Raw genomic sequence first — 22,669 nt, forward strand, 5'->3', positions numbered from 1 at the left:
CACTGGGACACTACTGGCTTGGGGACTGAATGGTGGACATACAAAGTCCAAAAGCACACAGAACTCAGACATACATACAAACAAGGTATGCTGAAACGTGTACGTCTACATTTTGGCAAGTTGTTGCAAACATTGAGGCACCGGTATTTTATTTCAGCTGTACTGTACCTCCAAATAAAACTCCATGGCTGTCTCTAAGTCATCCCTCTGTGCTGCCAGTTGTGCTAGGTTTTTATAGGTGGAATATTTTAACATCAAGCCTGGATGTTTCAGTCCTTCTTTCTCATCACCAGAAAGGACTGCCTAGAAACAGTAAAACAAATGCAACATGAGCATTAGGAATTAGACAAATTAAAAAGAGCAACAAACAACTTGCCAAGTGAGAACGGCGACATTTGTAATTAGCCAATAAGAAGTTAAGTCATCTAAAATATAATGAAAACACTTTATAGTTTCATTCTCTAAAGGTCACCGACCTCTCGCAAAAGACGAATCTCAAGCAGTTCATGATAAGCTTTAGCAGACTCTTCAAAGCGGTCGTGTTTCTGAAGGTCCAAAGCTTTGTGGTACAAAGCAAAAGCTTCTGCTTCCTGTAGTTTAAAAAGTTAGAACATATTCTGTATATTTTATCAAATATAACAACATAATTATTTTTAAGCAAAATTGGATTATTTCGTGCTTTTATTTCAACAGTTTTCAGACTGGCTTCTGAAAAGAGAGGCTGCCTTTAGTAGTACTTACTGCTGCATATCAAGTCTTCACCCAGAAGAACACTAGCCTTACTAGCCCAGTACAACTCAACTGAATTTAGGTTGCAAAAGGAAGGTTCAAAAGGTAAGATATTAACAAAACTTTCTATGTAGAAAAAATTATGGATAACCAATCTCTGCAACAGAAGAGGACAAAATTCCCAGCCATTACGTCCCTTCAGAAGATTGTGGGTTTACTTACTTGTGCTTCCTTTGTCTGTGTTTTATGACTTTTGAAGATACCGTCATAGTCATCCTCAGTTGTAGAGCTTGCGTTCAGTGCTGCAATTCGAATCTAGAAAGATAGTTGAGATGCCACAAAAACTGTTACATCTACACAAGTCTCAGTTTCTCTAGCAAGCTTTTTTTTTAAAAAAGAAAAAACTTTACTTGGAAAGACACTATAGGTGAGGTCTCTGCACAGTGCTACAACAGCTGCAATGAATTCAGGCATCACTAATATAATATATGCAAATAATAATATGTCAAAATCTCTTCCCCAAAGTCAGCTGAAAACAAAGTTAAAATTTTAGATGTCTTTCAAGTACTAGCTTCCCTAGAAAGCACAAAATACGTTAACAGTGATGGTTTTCAATTTCTTGAATTTACCAGTAACCACAATCACTCCAAAACCAACGTTCTCATTATATCAATTTATTCTTTCTTATTTCTGGAGAAAGTTTCCAATTTCCAGAACATCTTGAACACCATGTCAAATAAGCCCTTACCATGTTTGTAGATATTCACACTGTTGTTCTCCAGGATTAGCATGGAGTGCTAAACACCAGCAAATCTGGAAAGCAATTTGGATTAGAATATTGATTCCACCCATAAAGAAAGCATTCAGCAGTAAAAGACAGGCTGGATTCACTTTAAGTGATAACCAATTAACTGTCCTATGTCACCATCACCCCCCATGCCAAGAGACAAAGTGCCCTACCATGTAAAAAACAACAGTAAAGTTAAAATTAACTAAGGACAGAGTATAAAACACAAAGTTAAGCACACTCATTACTTCAGGATGGCTTTCCTGGTGGTGATGGGGTAGTGGAAGTACTGGCAACGTAGTTACAGCTGTAAGGTTATTTGGCTACTGTATATTTAACGAACCTACGTTATAGTAACATCAAAACATGAATCCCTGGAATGACAAAAGCTGGCAAACAAAAAACTTCTTGTGTACAATGGCATTGTATGAGCATGAATCATTACGGCTTATGAAATTTCTTTCCCATTACTTAAAATAATAAAAAAAAAGTGGAACTTTTCCTGTACCTTTCACCTGCAGCACAAAGCAGGGTGCTCTCTCAAGTCTCTAAGAATCAGCAACTGCCATGGTTTCTAGAACAGGAAACGAAAAAATGGAAAAGCCACCCAAGTCCCACAAGGTTTACTTATGTATAAAGCCTTCCCATCAACTGAAACAGAGATGACACATGCAGAACAGGCTAAAAACTGTCTTTAATATTGGAGACCACATTAAGAGAATAATTCCAAAATTAACTGCAGCAGGAAGTAGTGGGAGTTTTGAAGTATAAATTGAATTCATACATTATCATGATTAGTTCTGCTTGGAGAAAAAATTGTGCTTTTACATGAATTTCATCAGTTCAGCAGATACTTTGTTTGCCTACGCACTATTTACTTTACCTGCAGCTAAATCAGACTGACAACTACACAGCAATAAAGCATTTTTCCTTTTAAGTCACTCACTGAACATTAATAAAACATCAAAGACAAGAATCCCTTGTCTATATTGCAAAAGTAGAAAATATATGCAGAGAGACTAATGGTACCTCTTTCCAGAAGTATTGAACGCCCCAGGTTTTGACAGAAAGTGCAGACACTTATGACATCTAAGCAAATAAGGCTGTACGATCCCAAATCAATTAGATATTTAAACTGAGGATTTTTAAGTTCACTTACAAGTACGCCCATGTGCAGAAACGCATTTGATGCTTTTGCTGAATCACACAGTCTCGTTTAAGGCCGTACCAAAGTCAACAGGAGAGACTACAATCAGTAGTTTACTTCCAAGGCTGGGCTGCCAATGAGACCGCAACTACAGAAAAGGTGGGGAAACGATTTTAATTCTACTTAAATGTAAATGAGAAGTCTGTGACAAATATTCAGCAACTCTCCTCTCTGGTCGTCACAAATTGAGGCCGCAAAACCAAACAGAGCGCAATGCTGCTGGAAACAGGACAAAGACGCAACCTTCACACAGCTTTTACACTGCTATACCAGGCAACAGGGGTCGTTTTTTTTTTTTTTTAAGCCAGGCACTGGATGTGCATGTTATCCTGACTGTGGACTGAGTTACAACACTCTCAGAATATCTCGGAATAAACTAAGTCACAGTAAGAACTTTCAGAGCACCATAGCGACATCAGTTAGGTGGTGAGAAACAATCAGTTTAAACCACAAAATATTACAATCAGTTTGAAATCTTTCAGTTACAAGAGTGTCTTTGCTATTAACCTGTGGTTATTACAGGTGAACACATTATTAAAAGGCAACAAGAGCCATTAAAGCCTCTTGACTTTAAAATCTTATCTCCTTTTTCCCTTAGTAGGTTAAAACTTAGGTAAAAGTTTCAAGCGACTCTTGTTCCCAGTTATCCGTAACATCCTTTGGGCCATTATCTACTTCGAGACCAGAAACAAAGGGAGTGACCTGGTGTTTCCTGGCATCTTTTATTGTTGCTGTACATAGAATTATACACTGTAAATACGTGTTTATTTGTTTAAAGAATGCTTGGGTTTTGGTGATTTTTTTGGGGTTGATTTCTGTTTGTTTTAACACCTCAAAGCTCACCTTCACCGCATTTTAGGGACAGCCGCTTTCACTGAAACGCGGTAACTCTCCGCAAAGCGGAGGGCGGACACCTCTCCCCCTGCTCGCCAGGCTCCCTGCCCGCAGCGTGCCCCAAAAAGGGCTGGGAGGCGGCCGGGGGAGGGAAGGAGCCCCCGTTTACCTTCAGGGTGCCCTCAGGGAGCGGGACAGAAGAGGCTCCGCCGCGGCAGGCCAGGCCAGGCTCGGCTCAGCCGCCCTCAGCGCCGGGCTGGGCAGGGCAGGGCACGACAGGGCAGCCCCTCACGGCCCTCCGGGGGCTGTGGCGGAGGGGACACTCACCTGACAGGGCCGCCCCGCTGCCCCGAGCAGCCGTCGGGCCGCAGGCGCCGCGGGGCTCCCGGAGCGGCTCCCTCAGGAGAGCGGCAGCCACCGCCTCCCCGGCGATCTCCACAGCAACCGCCCCGGAACCCGTCGGCAACAAAGCGGCTGCTCATTGGGCCAGGGAGCCTCTCCTCAGCCAACCAATGGGAAGGGGGGGAGGAGGTGGGCGGGAACGGGCTGAGGGGACGGTGGGTGGGGCGGCGCTGCCCCGCCGTGAGGGGCGCCGGGGCGGGTAGCGGTGGTGGCATCTCCTGGTGGCCTCTCCTCTCCCGGGGCTTGGAAAGCGCCCAAAGTGCCTGGTTTTGGCTCAGATTCCCTGTGGGGATAGCTAGGGATGGAAACGTGGCTGAGATAGGGGAGGTTTTCCTGTACGATGGCACCATAACGATGTGAGGCAGTGACTTCGGGCAAACAGCTAAGGCAACTACTTCTGGAAAAAAATATTTAAAGGTAGCATTATGATACTGGCATCAGTCTCAGAGCTGGTGTATTACCTACAGCACTCATGAAGGCTCCTTGTGAGGAAAGCACCCGAGCATGCACAGGCTGTGAAGAACACACTCAAGCCTTACCCAGTTTGTGGCATGTAATCGTCTAAAGTCACTGATTGTCAAAATGAGTCCACGCCACACTGCTGAAGTTGAGCATGAGCTCGCGTTTCTCTGAATTAGCACCTCCCTTGGTTTTCATTACACATCTGACAGGGCAGTTAGCATCATTAATTTTAGCTACAAAAGCTAAAAATAATTTTCCTGCATAAGCAGGAAAATCAGTTTGGGGAAATCCATAATATGCACATAACACTCAAGTACTGTGGCAGCATACCTTAGCAGTTATGTGTTTATGTTAATCATTACCAGATAAATAAACTGTGTGTCTTATTTTCAGTCTGGCTTAGTGAATCACTGTTACATGGAATAATTTACAAAAGTTACTGACGTGGTCACCTGAGAGTGGCAGTTTGGAACATGGGAAATGCTTAAGCAGTTTTTTATTTTCATTTTTAAATCTGGTTATCACATTATATTCAATAAACTTAATTATAGCAACTTTTATGTTAGAAGCTTGTCACAAATGACGACTAGGGAACACCAACATGCACTTGGAGGGAGAACTTGGAGAGTCAATGAGCAGCAGACCATCAGGAATATAAATGAAACAAATTGTTGCTTGTAGGAATAAGCCTAGTATAATCAGAGAGCTGCTTGCTGGACTCTAAGTTGATTTTTCAGTTCTGATACTCAAAGCAATGTAAAATTATTTAAACTGTGATCCATGCAGCTCACCTTAGAGATCACAGTTCTGGAGACAAATTGACCTGTTCACACAAGTGGTCTGTGCTGAAGGAAATGGAGGGAGCTACACTGGAAACTCACAGTGCTCCCTACTGGGACAAGGTCACAAGGGGGAAAAAGTATTATATTTGTTTTGAAAAAAAATCTATTTACACAGAGGAGAAAGCTGAAGGTGGAGAAGCTGTGTGTTGGCTTGACACAGTTCAGACTGAAGCATTTCACAAGTTTTTATACTGTAATCTCCCTTTTGTGAAAAAACACCTCAGGGCTGGGGTGAAATTTTATATACGGGAGTATGTAAATATACTTGAAATATATATTGTGGGAGAAAATACCGCCCATCTTTCCATCATCACAAACTAAGCACTCACAAACTAAGCACGGGGTTGCCATCCACATACATTGCAGTTATCACACCATTGTGCTTGCAGAGTGATATCCACAGCTATCACGATTTTGTAATACTTTTTTTTTTTTACAGTAGTGCCATTCAGGGTGTCACTGGTCCCGTGTCTTGTGTAAATACACACAAAGGTTGTCCTTGCTTCAAAGGCTTTGAGGCTAAGAAATAGTTACAGTCTTCAAAATCAGGTCATTACCTCCGAATACGCAAACATGCCTATACAGTGATCTCAAACAAACCAACAGAGGCCATTTCTGGGAGCAGAGATATTTATCAATTTTAGAAGGTTAAGCCTGGGAAATTACAGATGTCAGGAAAACAGTAAAAAATAAATAAATTAAAAAAAAAAAAAAAAAAAAACAACACTTACTGTAGCTGGGAGATATTAAATCCTGATGACAGGCAGACTCCATACCATGGAAGCAGAACAATCTGCACATAGCATTCAAGGGAAGGGGATTTTAACATTATTTTTGAGTGCTAGATAAGGGTGGTGTATCTAATTTACTCTAACCAGCAAACATAAGCAACAGAGATGTGATAAAATGTTTCCTGCTTCTGGAGGCTTGCGTGCTTGCTCTAGGCCCACATAACCCCCCTCAGCGTATCTTTAAAGGCCTAAAATAATACACTAGGCTAATCTAAAATTAGCTCAAGAAAAGTAGCCCATCTATTTAGATCAACATGAACATAAGAAGTGTACTCAGTACCAACAGTTCATGGAAGAAAACAGCCAGCAGCAAGCTTAGACTATCAGCATCTCATTCTGCACTGACAGGCCCCAGCACCAAAAAAGTATTAAATTGGCTCAGGCCAAGACAAAAAAAAAAATCACAACCAAAGTTGTTCCCTTGATTAATATTTTAACTGCTCCCATAAAAAGAGCTCTAAGCTCATGAACCATAAAGTTCTCAGGATGGTTCTAAACCCTGCACTTTCACTGCGATCTTACATTATTCCAGGATGTTTTATCAGACTAATGCCAGAATGCAGATATGACATGGAAATGGGGAGGAAAAAATTTAATCTCCAAGGATCCTTTTATTGAGACATATTTGTGTGATGTACTCTTCCAAGCTTTCCCTCTCCTTCTTTATCTCTGGCTGCTCAGTTCCACAGTGCTGGGAAAGACAGGTCCCAGGGCAAAAGCTAACGCGGGGCACAGCGGAGGGTGAAAGGAAGGAACAAAGCCTGCGGTAATGCCCAGCAGTGGTCAACACTGCCCAAACAAGCAGAGCTGGGGCACAGATAAGAACAGGTTTCTGTAGTGGAAACAAAGACTTTGGCAATAATTTCTGCTTGTTCCTTCAAGGCACAGAAGTACCTCCAGGAAATGAGCAGTTTGCAGATGAGGATTAAAGCTGCATTATTTTCTGCATTTCAGAGCATTCACCTAAAGTTGGTCAAGCTCTTTTACACCATAGTGGCAAAACCAGGGCTGCCCACCTGCTTCCCTGCAACAAAGTACATTTGAGTTACATGTGTGTTTCTTCAGTTCACCTGTTTATTACTAGTTTCAAAAAGATTTTGTTGAAGAAACCTAAGAAAATATAGGGACCTGGGCAGCCAAGGTGTCTATCTCTAAGCACTGAGAGCTAAGAAAACAAAAGCCACATTGTAAGCCAGTAACTGACACTTATCAAAAGAGGTTCTGATAAATTTTATTAATCAGATGTGTGGGCCCCCCAGTGGCCCTGAATGAGATTTTGCAATCATAGAAGATACTTAAGCTGCATAGGGAGCAGCTAACTTCTAATGGTAATTAGAGAGGATATTTTCAACTATCTTGAGACCTCAAGACATAAACAAATATCAGAATTATGAAGGAATGCAGAAGTACTCTTCAGCCTTGTGTTTCCACAGACGTCCACACTCTTAGCTCCTCTGTGCCTCCAGGTCTGGTACCTGACAAAGTCACAAAACGCAAGGGAAACCGATTTAAGTTTTCATTATCAGTGGAAGGCTGAGATAACATTATACATGAAAATACTGTGCTTTTGTTGTAATAAAATACCACGCATATTCCAGTTAAAAAGCGATGGAGCATGCAGGGCCTAAAAACCAAAATGTTTCCATGCAGAGTGAAGTATAACAACAGCTGAAGTTGTAAGGGCCCAGGTCCAATAGGCAGAACGCTGTCACTGTGTTAAGTCACTTGTGTACAGATACAGCAGCCCCTCCACAGAGGACAGCGGGCTGAAAACCTCAGCCACAGGGCACAGCAAGGTGCTGTATCTTTCCCAAACTCCCTGTAAGAGTGGGGTAAGAAAAAGTATTTTGAACAGCTGGGTAAATAACAGGGATTAAAGCTAGCAGTAGCAGAACCTTCAAGATATCTTCCCGTGGCACAGGGCAATTCTTCACAAGCAGCTGCCTCCTCTGCACACTGCCATTGCCACACAAACATTCAGCCACGAAAATTCTGTGGATGAATAAAACTTTGTGGGAGCAGTCACCAGCAGCTGGCAATGGTAGACCACAGAGCACAAAATCTGACGTGAGCCTTAAATAAACAATTAAATAAATGCATAAACCTCCCTCCCAGTAATCACATCTCTTTCTAGAAAGGGCTCCTGGGGAGTCTGAAATAGAAGAACTTGAAGGGATATCCCAGGTCTCCTCAGCCAGCCTGAGAGCCTTCTGCTGCCACAGGGAAACAGAAAGATTCTTTCTGCATTGCAAAATATGAGGAGAGCTTCGTCTAGGCCTGGTAAGCATGTTCATCACCGGACTACTAACGGCAAAATCACAGGGTTAGCAACAGGCAGCTGGAGAGCCTTTGGGCTACAAGACAGGCTTGAGATAAAGACCTCAAACTACTCTAATAAAATCACTACAGCTGATTGCACCAGTCTTCAGCTTTGTAGGCACATGCTGCAAAGTCAGGAATGAAACACGCAGGTGAAAGTGCAGGACTTTAGGGCAATTAGAGGAAACAAGTTAAATGGAGCTGGTCACCTCTGGGTTGTCTTCATCATTGCTTTGTTCCCATGGGCTGCTTGAGGGATCACAGGAAAGTCATCACTGTCTTGTTCTTGCCGATCTGCCAGGGCTCCAGTGGGTAAAAGCGAATGACAATCCTTATCGGGTGTAAGAGCAAAAATGCATCAGACAGAAAAATTATTATTTTACAATGAGTTGTTGTCTCTGTGCAGACTGCAGCAATCTAGAAAATCTCCACTAAGCTCCAGCGGGCTCACACTCCAGGGCGTTAATTTAACAGAAGCACAGACAGGCTCCGCGCAGGCAGAGTACAAACAGGTGACAGAGTTCATCTGCACAAACCCAAACGCAGACTGAACTTCAACGCCGCCTGTACGAGACTCGTCCCTTTCTGAAGCACCCAGCATCTCCTGATCCTGTCGGGTGTTTATCCTGACAGCACCCCAGGGGCAGGCAATATTAGTACTTTTCTTGTGGGGACGGGGCGGAGGGGCCGAGCCTCCAGCCCCACCGCCCGCGGCCTCCGGGGCCCAGAGAGGTCCCCCTGAGCCGGGACAGCCCGGGGACAGCCCGCACTCACCGCTCGGTGCCGAGGCCCAGCTCCGCCGTCAGGAAGTCGAAGAAGCGGGCGCTGTGCCCCTGGTTCTGCTGCGCCGAGCCCACCACGCCGATGGAGGAGACGAGCAGCTGGGCGCAGGGCTCGGCCGAGCCCGCCACCACCATGGGCAGCCCGCTGCGCACCGTCACGTTCACCCGCTGCCGGCACACGCACGGTCACGGTCCTGGTCCCGGTGCCAGACCCGGTACCAGACCCGGTCCCGGTGCCAGACCCGGTCCCGGCCGCCCCCCGGCCCCGCACTCACCTCAGCGGGCTTGCCTAAGATGGCGGCGGTGGCGGCGCACAGCTTCTGGGGCAGCTCCGGCGGCAGCCGCTCGGCCGCCAGGTTGGTGTCCAGCTCCACGAACGGCATGGCGACCGAGGAACCGACCGACCGACCGCCCCACAGCGCCGGCAGCCGGGCACGGGGAAGCGGGCAACACCTCCTCCTCGCTGCCGTCCCGCCCCGGTCCCGCCCCCGGCACTGCAAGAAGTGAGGCACGCAGGGCGGTTTCTTGTCTTGTCCCGTATAAATAATCCTCGCCCCCACATGCTGCAGTCGGGATTTGAGCTCCGAAGTTGGCGGCAGTGCGCCTGGCAGCGGCATCCCAGCTGCAGCTCAGGCTTCTCACAAGCTGAGGTGCTGTGAGGGGAGGTTCCTTGTGCTGGTTAACAGCAAAAAGTTACGAAGCACCTTGGCCACAAAGTCGTTGTGTGTAAGGTACAGCACTGTGGTGGAGGTTGGCCCTGTATGATGTGATTTTTTTTCCATTTTCCACAGTTACCGACAACCCTAATGAAAAGTGGTAGAGCTGCTCGCCTTGCCGGGGGAGTTGCTTGGCCTTCAGTGCTGCCAGCGAGGACAATACTGGCACGGGGAGCAGTGTGTAAAGCAGCCAGCAGGAAGGCTGGAATCGGATTTCCAGGAGAGAGTGACTGCAAAAAGAGAGGCAGAACGGAGAGGGGGCATGGCGGCTGGCAGGGGGTGGCTGCCGGCTGCGCTGAGTGGGGGCACAGAAGCTCCTCTCAAACCCAGGAAAGCTGTTAGATTTCCGAAAGATATAATCTCGCAATTAAGACATGATCTTGAGCCACAATAACCATGAATTCATACAGAGCTGCTGCCTACATGGTATTTTTCCACACAGTAATTACTTTTCTGTAATAATTGTAATAATTCTGCCAGGGGTAGGGAAACCACTGCTGTCATTGCTGTATAGCAGAGATGCAGTGAGGAAGATTTTAGGACTTGCCCACTCAGAAGCCCTAGGAGACTGTACTGAACTCTCTCCAGGGCACTCACTTTCCCCATCAATGAAAGACAGACAAATTTGCCACCAAAACCAAGACACTGGGGGTATTCAGGCACCTTGCAAACCCCAAGCCCACTGCCTGGCTGCAGGGAATCATTGACCCATCATAAGATGCCTTTTAGGATCCATTTTTTCTATTTCTCATTCTTTTAAATATTAAAAAATACCTTCCAAATAAATTCCAAGGCCAAAAAAAAAAAAAAAAATCCCACCACACCACCAAAACAAAAGCAAGAGACCAGCATGTCAGAAGGCCTCCCGAGAAAAAAGAAGCAAAAGAGATTTAAGTATCAGAAGTCAGCAACTACAACAGGATGAGGGTCTGCTACAAATATTTTTAATGATATGCTTTGTCCCTTGCTCTTGATGAGCAACGTGAGTGGCAAATTGTCCATGGCCTCAGGGCACAACCCAGAATCCCAGGGTTTTTATTAAACTAAAGACATTTGTTTTATTGTTTCTGTCTTGGAGCAGATGACTGAAATGCTTGCAGGGCGATAAACCAAGAGGGATGACAGCACAGCAGCAAGTAGTCTCCATCCTGCTCAGCCTTTGGAAAATCTTTTTTTTTTTTTTTTTTTTTTTTTCTTTCCACTTGTAGACATCTGAATGTGTCATCAGCCACTTAGAAATTCCACTCTCAAAGTTCAAAAGTCAACCACTTCCCATTTAAAATTTAACTCAGTTATAGACAATATTTGTGAATAAAACATAAGTAAAAACATACTTTTCAGCCATTGTTTGGGAAAGTGAGAATAAATGTGTGCCTGTTTCTAATGTTTTTGCTTCATGAAAAGAGAGACTTCAGTCAGTTCTCTTGTTCTGACAGATAACATAATCACAAAATGAAATTTTCTGCTAGTGAAAGCTCAAATATATAATGGAATTCTCTTTCCAGTTGGAAATTTGAAGATGTCTGTCGGCTCTGGACTAAATTCATAGTATCTAGAACTGAAACCTTATAGAAAAACATCAAAACATATCAGGTTGTAGAGAACTCAGCAGATACGTGACTAGCCAAGACATGTTAGTATTGGAAAGAAAAGAAGCTATTCTGTTACTGAGAGAAGCAGTTCCCAAATTATTTACTCATTTTGTCTTCATTCCTTCCCGGAAGAGCTCTTGGGCAAAGATTTCAGGGTAAGGTTCAAGAGCAGCAACTATTTGTGAATGGAAGTATGCAGAGATATTCCACCTGTTTTTGCATCCTTCACTACTTGTTACTTTCAACTGAAGATACTAGAAAGTGTTATTTTACTTAAATTGTGCTGCAGTACAAAAGGTTTTTATATTTCAGCTACAACTAATCAGAAGTAAACGCAGCCAAAAAAAAAGAGCCTGAAGCTCCAAAACAACTCTCTGCCCTATATTATTGTGATGCATATGTTGCTCAATGCCACAAAATCTTATTACTTCAGCTTGCACAGGGTGACTTACTTGGTGAACTTCCATCCAAAACAATCTCAGGAGAGCATGTCTGGATTTATTCCTCCTCTCCATTTTCTAGGAGGAATGCGGATTGCCATTGCACTATTACCACAGGAAAAGACAAACAACAACAAACAACAAACCAAACAAAAATTGATTGCAGTCATGTTCTCTTTCAAAAAATGAAAGCATGTGAATGCATTCTTTCAGTGTATTCCCTATATAATATCAACAGAGTATTTAGGTAGGCAGTTATTTGAAGGCTGTGGCCACCCTCAGCTTTTTGAGGTTGCTTGGTCTTTACTACACAGGTCTCCCCAAAATTGCCCCGCCACACATGTACTGACAGACCAAGCATCTACAAAATCCAACTTTCAGAACTGGAGAGTTGTGGTTAAACTAAAGAATTTAAAAGATTCACAGTTATACTAGAATATTAATAAACTTGTCACAGGATCGTAAAGGCAAACAGAAGTATGGAATGTACATGGGTGGCCAAGCAACATGCTCCAGCAATAACAAACTTCCCAAGAAAAATATGATGTCTTTTTTCACTTTTGTGACTACCTGTAGTTTTGCTCCACACTTGTCCAAGCAGAGACATGCTGGGAAGGTGAGGACCAGGTACGCTTTGCAGTGCTTGCCACTTAGCTGCAAATGTTACAAATACATGAAAGCAATGATCCTCATCCTATACAGTTCTCTGATGTTCCAGTTTGCAGGCTGGCTTAAATTTTGTCAGAAAACACCATTCATATCTCCACCACCTCTGAGAAAACTGACACTAAAATAGAACCTAGATGCACATACTAAGTGACCCATAGGGCCTCAGCCTTTTGTACAAATTTAATGTTTTAGGTCTTAAAACTTCCTCAGCTACCACCCCCAAAGATGCAGGGAAATCTTGGTGATGTGGCAGAAGAGGGGCAGAAAAAATGGTAATATAGGTTAACTCATTTCAACATCTTCATCAACATCGGCGCCAGATGCTCTTTCAGCTGTGGATCAATTTGAATGTTGCTCAGTTCCTTAATATTCAGGATCATCTCATGGGCTTGGAAGAAAAGCTCTTTCCCCACAGCTTCCTCCACCCGCCTGCGCCACTCCATCAGTCTAGGTCTGTCTTCAAAGATGTCACAACCAACTCCAACAGGCTGCAGAAAGCGAGAGAGAACAACGGTCAGGCACCGGGCAACCCCCTCTTTGCCAAGACAACAGGCACCAAAAATGTACCTGCAGGTAGAGGCAGGGGAAAGACAAGGGAGGAGCTCATGGAGGAGCATGAACAAGGAGGGAAATCTCCACTAGTCCGGTGAATCTATCTAGGGGACACAGACACAAGTCTGTATTTTAAAGGCCGCTCATAAGTCAGTTCTTGAGTGCAGGAACAGCTGTTAGAGTAACAGAGAAAACTACCGCTTACTGCCAGTGAGTTTCAGCTACAGAATCAAGGATGTGGTGGCCTGACAGTTCCAGGGACAACTGCAGTCTACTGTAAGGTCTGCTCTATTGCTAACTGAACAGATGTCTTAGCTGACATAATCTACTGCCTTCCATTTTCTGCCTGTGCCACATGCAGAAACACAGTGTTATAGAGAAGCAGAACTTGATATTGTTCAGTCTCTGGGATACAGAACTAGGAGAAGGAATTGCCTCTGGACTGTAGGACACAAGCCCTGATGGCCTAGGAGAGAACAAGGAGTTTGTAACAGACTTATTGCCTCTGTCTGAGGTTCAGTCTTGCATCTTCCAGACATGGCATGGGCAAGTACCATCAAAAGGATATTTTTGTATGATAAAAGTATTTTAAAATAATTTTCTAGCTCATCAGACCTGCCTGCTATTGCTTCTTACTTGCTTTATTTATTAGCTTTTTCTCTGGGGGTGAAAAATAAAATCCAGATAAAGGATGAAGGAGAAGTATTGCTAGAGAACAGAAACAAAAGAGATTGGTTGCAGCCAGCTTTTTAAAACAAAAATAAAAACCAACTGATTTTCTGAACCCACTCCTGTCTTCTCTTCATTGTCTTGGTTCTGCTGAGATATGCCCTTACTCCTCGTTCTGATGAAGTGTTACCACATGCTGCATCCCTCCCTGCCCAGCAGCATGCTCTCCCTTGTGCTGAGACTTCATTACCACAGTCCAGAACTCACTTGCATCAACTCCACAATGGCCACAAGATCTGCCAGAGAGATCTCATTCCCGATGATAAAAGCCTTGTCCTGCAGAAACCTCTCCTCAAATTGCTTCAGGGAAGTGGAGAGCCCCTCCATAACCTCCTGGAGCTTCTCTGAGGGCAGTGGCTGCCCTGTGAAGAGAGGAATCAGCACCTGAGGAGAGAATGCATGTAGAGAACAGTCAGCTGTCTTCTCATGGATTTAGTGGTAGTCATTTAAGTTACACCCCGTGAGGTACTCATGACTGTCAGTGATCCTGCAGCAAAGCCGCAGGAGAGGCTGATCTTAGAGCTTCATCTACTGCTGTAGTTTCAAGTAGCTCACAGGCAGGGAGCACACAGTCTAAAGTGACTGATCTGCAGTGACAGTGACCTCCAGCTATTGAGCACCAAGATGCAGAAAGAAACCAAGAATTTGGTGTTTTGTGCCTGGCATTGTGCCTTCCCACTCCCCCTCGGTGGGCTACAAAAGAAAAATGGGCAACAGCTTCCAGGAAGACAGATCTCTGCTGCAGTCGCCACTGCTAAGTCCCTGGTTTCAACAGTCTAAGACCGGTGAGCAGGCTGCAGGCCCATCAGCCACCCCTGCTGTCCACCCTGCCGTGTAACTGCCTGCTGGCAGCAGGCAGCTGCCAGTCCTGTCAGGATACCACAGGAAGGCACGGTGGTGGCTGTGGCAGGGAGTGGTGGCTGTGGCAGGGAGCGTAGGAGGCAGTGGAACGCATCAGCACTGGCTGGAGAGGCAGGAAATGTCTTCCTCTGCGTGACAGCAATGAGCAAGGCAGAGAGTAAATGTCGTTATTACACCACCCTTTCTGTGGTCTTCTAAGCACCATTCCTTAGACCACTAGAAATGTTTCCATAGAAATCGTAAGTGTGGTCCTTGTCTTCATGGGCTTGCTGGCGCAGGGTGCAGTAGTCTTTCAATGAGGTTTGTCACCATTCACAGAGGTGTACGCACCGTCAGAACCAGCAGTATTTCACAACGATGCTGCCTCCACCTACCATGGCTAAAGAAATACAGTTTACTTAGAGAAAAAAATAAAGATGTAAATTTCCACCAGTGGGAGTGGATTGACTTTCTGCTTACTGCTAGTATATTCAACAACTCATGTTGTGATTGCTTAATCCAAGCCAGGATTTTTGCCAAATACATTTAGAATCTATTTCATCAGAAAATTCAGAGCCAGTTCTCTTCCTAAGTGTTTCCAATTATGAATGATGGGATCTCTGGGTACAGTCATTTCAAATGGCTTCCCCTTTTCTGTATCTTAGGGCAGTTTATCTTCTCACACAACTAGCTAATGTATCTTCTGTTAGACAGTGGCTTAATATGTTTCCCTATTTTCATTTATTCTGAGGACTTTTCTGGGTTACCTAATCATCAGCAACAAGCTGGATTTCTTTCTCTTGGAGCAGTGCAATAACAGCCTGTAGAGACTGGATTAAACTGCCCTTTGCACAAATCTGACTCATATTTGTGTTGCTTCTCTGGGCTTTCTAGCCAAAAATTCAAATATCAATAAATCAAAAAGCTAACTGAGTCCTGATATGCTTTGTTAGGCATAAACAAGGGCAAAACTTTACACAGGAAGAGTGAAGTTGTTACCTGTTTACTGGCAACCTTTACTTAATCTGAAATTCCCTATTATAACTGTACTTACAGGGCTACATTAGTATCTGGGCTTCTCCAAAGAGTTGCATTAGCTTTTTGGTGAGTTGATTGGAAACAGGTGAACAGCCTCGGTGTAATTTATTTATTTATTTATTTATTTATTTATTTATTTTTGCCTCAGGGTGATTCTGTTAATTTTGCCTAAATGTAAACTGATTTGACCACACTGAATAAAGAAATACTCTCTGTATCTCTATTCTACCTGTTGCTGAACTTATTTCAGGGTAGTATGTAAGTGTGCTGGAAGGAGAAGCCTCCTGGATTTCCACCCTCATGGGGCTGCAGGGACTTGATGTGTGAAGAACGCAAGCCTTCCAGCTTCCAGCAACAACGCATGTACTTGCCAAAGAAGCAAAACTTGTGTGTGCGTACTCTGCACAGCTGCATAGGGAGGGGAAGGCCCTTAGAGGCAATACCCAATCTGTTATATATTTCTTCCTAAATCCAGGCAATAAAAGTCTGTTGGCCTTCAAGACCTTCTGCATCAGTACTACTTTTAGGCATTGGAATGGGCTGCCCAGGGAAGTGGTTGAGTCACCATCCCTGGAGGTCTTTACAAGACGTTTAGATGTAGAGCTTAGGGATATGGTTTAGTGGAGGACTTGTTAGTGTTAGGTCAGAGGTTGGACTCGGTGACCTTGGAGGGCTCTTCCAACCTAGATGATTCTGTGATTCTGTGATACTTTAAGGAGAAAACAAACAAACAAACAAACAAACAAAAACAACAACAACAATTGACCAGAGCTGCTTTTGCCAGATCCTGATGTCAAGCAACTAGGAACAGCTCCCTCTCTGCCAGCTCCTTTCAGCTAGGAATGGCCTAGGTTTGCTATTTGATTCTGACAAACTCTCTCCATGCTGGGCCTGTTCAGTATTTGGGCAGGAAAACATTGCTTTACTCTGATTTTAATACTCAGTCTCCTTACCTTGATCCACATGGTCTTAGGAGCATTAGCCCGGATGTTAGCATGATGCCATGAGAGGTATTCATCTACCTGGGCCCGCTTTTGTATGTCTGATGGGTACCAGTGGTCGGGAGTGTTGTACTTTCGACTTAGATACAGCAGAATGGCAGTGCTGCTCAGACATTAACAAGAGACAAGAAAGGGGTCAGGGAGTTAAGATGCACAATGCTTTCACTTCAGTTCCCCCTCTTACCCCTTCTGAACTTCCTGAACACTAAAAAGCATTCAGATCCAGGTTTCTGACAGAACCTAGGGGCCATATATAGGCACCTAATTCATGTTGACATTAGAGATAGCACTTTATCACCTTAATCCCCCTGAAAACTTGCTGGAAAATCACAGCACTGTGACTGACTGATAGCACAGGACAAAAGTGCATTGTACTGTTGGACAGTAGTGTGGTAAACAGACAAAAAATCTCCATAATCATCTATCAGCAATGTTAACCCCATTTGTTCCTCAACTGTTCTGACCCATTTCTCTGACTTTTGCTCAATGTTTATGTACCTGTGTACTAAATGAAACCTAATGAATTATGTTGTCTTTTGATCAGATCTATGTCTTTCTAGCCTGCACTTTTCATTGAAGCCAGTGGAAGTCCTAGTAGGGGTAGTAGGGGGGAGCCTACAGAATCTTCCTGTGTTTGTCCACATATTTATACTTCCACTAATTAGCAGGAAAAGTCAGATGGAAAAAAACCTTAGTCATCTGCAACAATGTGTAGGCTGTTACTACAAAGAGATGTGATAAATAACCCTGTGCTGACAAAAAGAAAGAAAATGCAGACCCCCCGACTATGCTGATGCTACAATAGTTCAATTATTTTAGCGTTAGGACTCTATTAACAAGTCTCCTTATTAATTTTACATTATAAAACCTAAATTTCATCTCTGTAGGTGTTAATCTGTTGTTATGACTAAATGAGGTAAACAAAAGTAGCTCCTTATTTTTTTCTAGTGTAAAAGGGATTTTTATACAATTTTAAACAATTCTCAGGAGTGTTTATGATCCTATTTTGAGGTAAGTGCATTCAGAAGATCAACAAGTTAAGTCGACTGATTTGTTTACACTGTGAAAGATAGTTCAAACAGAAAATGGAAACAGTAAATGAGGTTACTACAAATGACTAAGATGTTGTACGGTATGAAACTTTGCAGAGACTTTTTCAATCTTTGCAGTTCTCTTTTGAAGGCAAATACATTTGAAATATAAAAATATCATCATAATTATCTTTTCATCACATCAGGAACTAGATGTGACTTCGTAACATTAACCTCTTCAGATTGAGAAGCAAGATGTGATGGAGGAAACAAGCACTTATAACGTCATCTTAGGCAGGAAACGCTTACTTCTCCATAAAAAGACTTAAAGATGTAATGGCTAGTTGATAATCTGAAATTACAGAAGTTCCTCCTGAAGGAGCACCTTTCTAATGACTCCAAGTTGTTTATCTCCACGTACGGATCATGTTTATCTGAAATAATGCATAGCTCTAACTGTTTAGCCCAAAACTGCATATTGCTATATATATATATATGTACTTAGAAATATAATTTATTTTCTCTTCAGGAACAAAGGAACTGAAATGCCAAAGCAGATCACTAATCTGTTCCATTCATAACTGGCCAGTTCTGGGATCCTTAGTCATTCAGAAGGAATGACACCTCGTGAACACCATATGTCTTACTGGTGCCCAGGGAGGTCTGAAGACTGAGCTCTTACCATTCTGCTAGGGTGAAATCTCCATCCTTTAGTGCTGGTACTTTCTTCAAGAGGCTGATTTTGCTAGCCCCTTCACTATTTGATGCCCCTAAGAACATGAACAGACAAGTCAGAGGTTAGAAGAGTAACAGCCAGTGAATAATTAATGACATATGTGCATCCAACTGGAAAATCAGTGAACTCTGCTAGGCTTTTCCTATTTGGTCATATCTCACAATTAAAAGGTTGAGAAAATGAAGAGTGACTGTAAAAGCCATCAGTCCTGTCATGTGGCATGAAGCAGTTCACATTTTTATGCATTTTTATGCAGGAATTCAGTTGCTTGACTCTGTTACCAACATTCCCTGCAAAAATTACTGAAAAATCATTCCCTAAGAGGCATTTAAATACCATGATGACGATACTGGTATTGAAAACACTACCTTGACTTGAGAACAGTGTCCTATGGTTAGAGATGGGGGAAAAAGATGTAAGTTAGGATGTAAATTAGACAAGTGAGCAGCTGAAAAATACTTAATATTTGCAAACAAAGCAGGGACTGGAAAAGTTGAGTTTGCACACAAAGCATCCTGATGAGGCTAGATGGTTGCTGCTCCTGCTCCTCTTCCAGCAGACAACACCAAAACAAATTTATTTTCTTCCAGTTTGTAAACGTGGCTGACTCAAGCTAGGATGCAGTCATGATGGAAAGCAACTTAAGAGCCTTGGGGCCACAGAGATTACTGCAGTGGTTAATCATTCAAAGAGAACCCGGGTGGCTTATAAGACACACAGAACAAAATCTTTCCCTTGTTTGTTTGTGGCTCAAGAGCAGGGGGAACTGAGCATTTCCAAAGAAAGCAAATGTTGATCCCTCAGCACACACACAGCAGAGGATGTTTCCAGGGTTCTTGCTGAAATGGGAAGAACATGAATGTCAGCAATACAACAGTGGATTCAAAAGTAACTCATTCTGCCACAGCATGCATTCACTAAGGGCAGGGAAACTCAAACACCTCTGTCCTGTATCACTGTAGCTCTGGGTCAGCATTTGAACCTACCTCTGTCAGGAAAACATAAGAGGAAGAAGCTATCCCATAAGAGTTTAAACTCCACAGTTACTTGGAGTTTGGAAGCATTAATTGCTGGCTAATATCTAATCAAGTTTTCAATTTCTCACTGAAGGCCCTGAACTTGCAAGTCAGCAGTTATATGCCAGGGAATTGTACAAAAGTCCAGGAACAAAATAAAAGGTTTGAGAAGTTTGTTTACTTTGCTTGGTTTAAATGCTTTCTATAAGGAGACATGACATCCCAGGGTACAAAACCTGATCAAATCAAATCAGCATGACCAGCAGAAAGTCTCATGCAAAAATCCCTTTGCTCAAAAAAAAAAAAAAAAAACGATCTACATCTCTGAGAACTGTTTGCTGCCATACAGGAGGTGGTGGCAGTGTCTGCTTTAATGGACAAAAGTGCAGCACGAACTAGTCTCCAAGCAGTAAAAACAGTCTTTGGACTATCAAATTTATTTACAATTTTTACTTTTATTTATAAATTTATTTACAGTTGGCTGTGGGAAGAGGTTGGAGAAAGCAGCTTAAGTAGCTTCATTGGAGACTGAGGTTCACACTCATCCACTGTCTAAGGGGATTCAGATGCCCATCTCCTGTCTCACTGGGAAATGTCTCTATCTGCCTACAGTGACCATGCCTGCCCGCTTATCTAGGCAGGATGCAGAGCAGAACCAGGCAGCAGCATCAGGAAAGGCAGGGAAAAAGGGTTTCTTAAGAATTAGAGACAAATGGAAAGTGTGAGGTAACAAGCCTATTATCTGAGAAACCTGAACATCCAAAACCAAAAAACAAAACAAAACAAAACAAACAAAAAAACCCACCCCTAACAGAAAATCAAGCCAGCAGACAAAGTACAGGTACAAGGTGCCTTATTTCTATGATTTATATCACAAAAACTGCAAGGCAGATTTGTGTAAACCTCTTGCCAGCCAAGGAGTTGCTCTGGGAAAATGTTTGGACCTGTGCATTTAGAGAGGCTCCAGAGGCCAGTGGTCACCACACTCAGCTTGGGCTAGATCTGTAGAGTTCAGGTGATCTTTGGAAAAATACAGAAGAAAGTTGCAAGTCAGTAACACCTGCAGCTAATGAGCAGTCTATTCTTAGACCTAGCTGCTTGGTTGTTACAACCTACTGTCTGTGTTTATCATCTAAGGTATCAAACAACTGAAAAACAAGGATATGAGAAGTAGGCAGTGGGTAAAGGCAGCCTGAATCAGATTTCAGCCCGTTTTCATAGTGTATCAGTCTCAGCAGGAATACTGAATACGCATTCCTCATGGGACTGACATGTCACTACAGCAGGTTGGACAGTAGGTCAGTGTCTGTTACACAGACCACACCACGGCCCAGAAACAGCATCGTATTTGCTTTGGCTCATACAGACACAAACGACCTGTGCCAAGACTCTGCCACTGAGCTGCAAACTGATAAAAGCCTTGGTATGAACACTAATTCCAGGTTGCTTCAGTGGGACTGGTTGTTTATTGCATTAGAATACAGACCAGTATTTGTATTTGCCATTTAGCAGAGTTTAAGATCGTGCCTCTCTCCCAGCAAGCAGTTAGGCTTTTTGTTCAGTTATGTGGCCCATCTTTATCAGTCCTGTGATGTTCACTTGACTTATGGTGCTGTTTAGCATCAGTTGCATCTAGTGTAATTAGTTCTTGATGTCCCACAAAGGTGTGGGACACTCACTGTGTGTACTTCTGGGCTTCGAGGAATAACTTCCATAAGCAGATGGTACACTGTCAAAAAGCAGGGCAGGCTCAGGAAGGATTCTTAGTTTAGGAAAGATTCACTGGTGGTAAAAAGAAAAATGGACAAGACTCTTCAAAAGAAATAATAATAATAATAATAATAAAGCATTGGTTGATTTGCTAATTGTGTCCCTGCCAAATCATCTCCTCAGCCAAGGATTTCCAAGTGTTGTGCTTTGCCTTAGGCAAAGAAGTAACAAACAATTTACTCTGAAAATACAATATGCAAATGTTCAATAGTCATCTTATACAGCTGGACGAGTCTGAACAGCTGAATGTTTCTGCTAAGTACACTGTACCCAGAGCTGTCACTGTGACTAATTTGCTAGAAATGGCTGGAGGAACATTCCTCAGGGATCCACAAAAATAGACGCAGCATGGCTATGAGACAGCTCAGGGAATAAGAGCTCCATGGTCAAACCATTGTGTTCAGGTGGGTCTGCAGGGCGTGTGTTGGAAATCTCCCAGTTACCTGACAAGCTAGTCCTTCCCCTGCAGTGGGCCAAGCTGAGCTTCCAGGGGCTGGGAGCAGGTTCAGCTCTACTGTGGTCTTGCCAGGCTTGACCCTGCTTTACTGGCTCCTGAAGCAGGATGGGACCCTGTCCTGAAAGGCCACCAGGGTACGACCCCATGAAAGTCTCTGAGCTCTGCATCCCCACGCTCCTCTCATAAGTTGGTGATCTCCTGCTCCCGCTAGCTCCAGCATTTTGCTCGCTTCCAGATTGCAAATGTTTCCTCCTGCTGCTGTTGAATGTCCCCAAGCACACACTGACAGTGCCGTACGCCCTTAGCAGGGAGAGGACTGCTGCATTTCCATCCATCTGGAGCAGACTGAACGCCCTTATGGGAACAGCTCAAAACAATTCAATCCCTGGGCAATCCCAGCGAAGCAGCAGCTCGAGATGCAGCCGTGACAGGAGGCCAGAGCTGAGCAGGACAGGGTGAAACCCTCAGGCCTCCTCCCTCAGAGAGGTGAAAGAACTCCTCAGACAGCAGCGAGACGAAGGCACCTGCTGCTCGCAGCGAGGTGTGACAGGGCAGCGGCCCTTGTTGGCCCTTGTTACTGCGGTGGCTGCATGCAGGGCCTGGAGCTATGGGGGCTGCCAGCACTCGTCCCTCGACTCCCCAGGGTGCCCCCACCGCCTGGGGCCTGCTGTCAGGAGATTGTGTTACGGCCTGGGCTGCTGCCAGCCGGGCCAGGGCACAGCCTGTTCCTACCAGGCAGGCAGGGCAGGCAGCACCGCTGGGACCCCTCCAGCCCCGAGCCCCCCGGCCGGGCAGGGGAGTTGTGACAGGAATAACGGCCCCTGGGGGGGGGCAGGGGGGGAGCCTCACCTGTGCGGGGCTGCTCCGCGCTGCTCGCCGCCGCCGGCTTCTTCCCCAGCACCGAGTCTGCCAAAGAACCGAGAGAGG

General features: G+C 44.1%; 3 protein-coding genes and 1 long non-coding RNA gene across 9 annotated transcripts in view; 1 reads left to right on the forward strand and 3 right to left on the reverse strand.

The window, feature by feature from the left end:
• CABIN1 (calcineurin binding protein 1) overlaps positions 1-4,032 on the reverse strand; it is a 108,842-nt gene extending 104,810 nt beyond the window's left edge. For all 5 annotated transcript variants that reach the window (XM_035341132.1, XM_035341130.1, XM_035341131.1 and 2 more), the window contains exons 1-7: positions 3,885-4,032; positions 2,676-2,811; positions 2,025-2,090; positions 1,478-1,542; positions 952-1,044; positions 477-590; positions 169-303 (exon numbers count right to left, since the gene is read on the reverse strand). In XM_035341132.1, coding sequence (XP_035197023.1) covers positions 169-303; positions 477-590; positions 952-1,044; positions 1,478-1,480 — 345 coding nt within the window. In that variant the 5' untranslated portion in view covers positions 1,481-1,542; positions 2,025-2,090; positions 2,676-2,811; positions 3,885-4,032. The remainder of the gene's footprint in view (positions 1-168; positions 304-476; positions 591-951; positions 1,045-1,477; positions 1,543-2,024; positions 2,091-2,675; positions 2,812-3,884) is intronic.
• Positions 1-22,669, reverse strand: part of LOC118175158 (glutathione S-transferase theta-1) — a 37,818-nt gene that overhangs the window by 4,874 nt on the left and 10,275 nt on the right. For both annotated transcript variants that reach the window (XM_035341135.1, XM_035341134.1), the window contains 5 exons: positions 22,592-22,648; positions 18,446-18,533; positions 16,685-16,835; positions 14,061-14,237; positions 12,826-13,060 (listed from right to left, as the gene is read on the reverse strand). In XM_035341135.1, coding sequence (XP_035197026.1) covers positions 12,860-13,060; positions 14,061-14,237; positions 16,685-16,835; positions 18,446-18,533; positions 22,592-22,648 — 674 coding nt within the window. In that variant the 3' untranslated portion in view covers positions 12,826-12,859. The remainder of the gene's footprint in view (positions 1-12,825; positions 13,061-14,060; positions 14,238-16,684; positions 16,836-18,445; positions 18,534-22,591; positions 22,649-22,669) is intronic.
• Positions 7,260-9,610, reverse strand: DDT (D-dopachrome tautomerase). The gene is made up of 4 exons (XM_035341137.1): positions 9,431-9,610; positions 9,148-9,323; positions 8,583-8,704; positions 7,260-7,529 (listed from the first exon to the last, which is right to left on the reverse strand). Exons 1-3 carry the CDS (start codon positions 9,536-9,538, stop codon positions 8,632-8,634), a joined length of 357 nt encoding a protein of 118 aa, XP_035197028.1. The 5' UTR covers positions 9,539-9,610; the 3' UTR covers positions 7,260-7,529; positions 8,583-8,631.
• Positions 9,674-11,188, forward strand: LOC118175162. The gene is made up of 2 exons (XR_004754905.1): positions 9,674-9,805; positions 9,947-11,188. It is a non-coding gene; the product is annotated as an uncharacterized LOC118175162 (long non-coding RNA).

The sequence above is a fragment of the Oxyura jamaicensis genome, chromosome 15, assembly GCF_011077185.1.
Source record: "Oxyura jamaicensis isolate SHBP4307 breed ruddy duck chromosome 15, BPBGC_Ojam_1.0, whole genome shotgun sequence".
Classification (NCBI taxonomy): Eukaryota; Metazoa; Chordata; class Aves; order Anseriformes; family Anatidae; genus Oxyura; species Oxyura jamaicensis.

What these genes read in the sequence shown, in the direction of transcription:
- DDT (XM_035341137.1), bottom strand. Translation starts at nt 9,538, where the DNA reads ATGCCGTTCGTGGAGCTGGACACCAACCTGGCGGCCGAGCGGCTGCCG. An exon ending in TCTTAGGCAAGCCCGCTGAG is followed by an intron (nt 9,324 to 9,430) that starts GTGAGTGCGGGG and finishes GTGTGCCGGCAG; the next exon opens with CGGGTGAACGTGACGGTGCG. An exon ending in CTGGGCCTCGGCACCGAGCG is followed by an intron (nt 8,705 to 9,147) that starts GTGAGTGCGGGC and finishes ACACCCGATAAG; the next exon opens with GATTGTCATTCGCTTTTACC.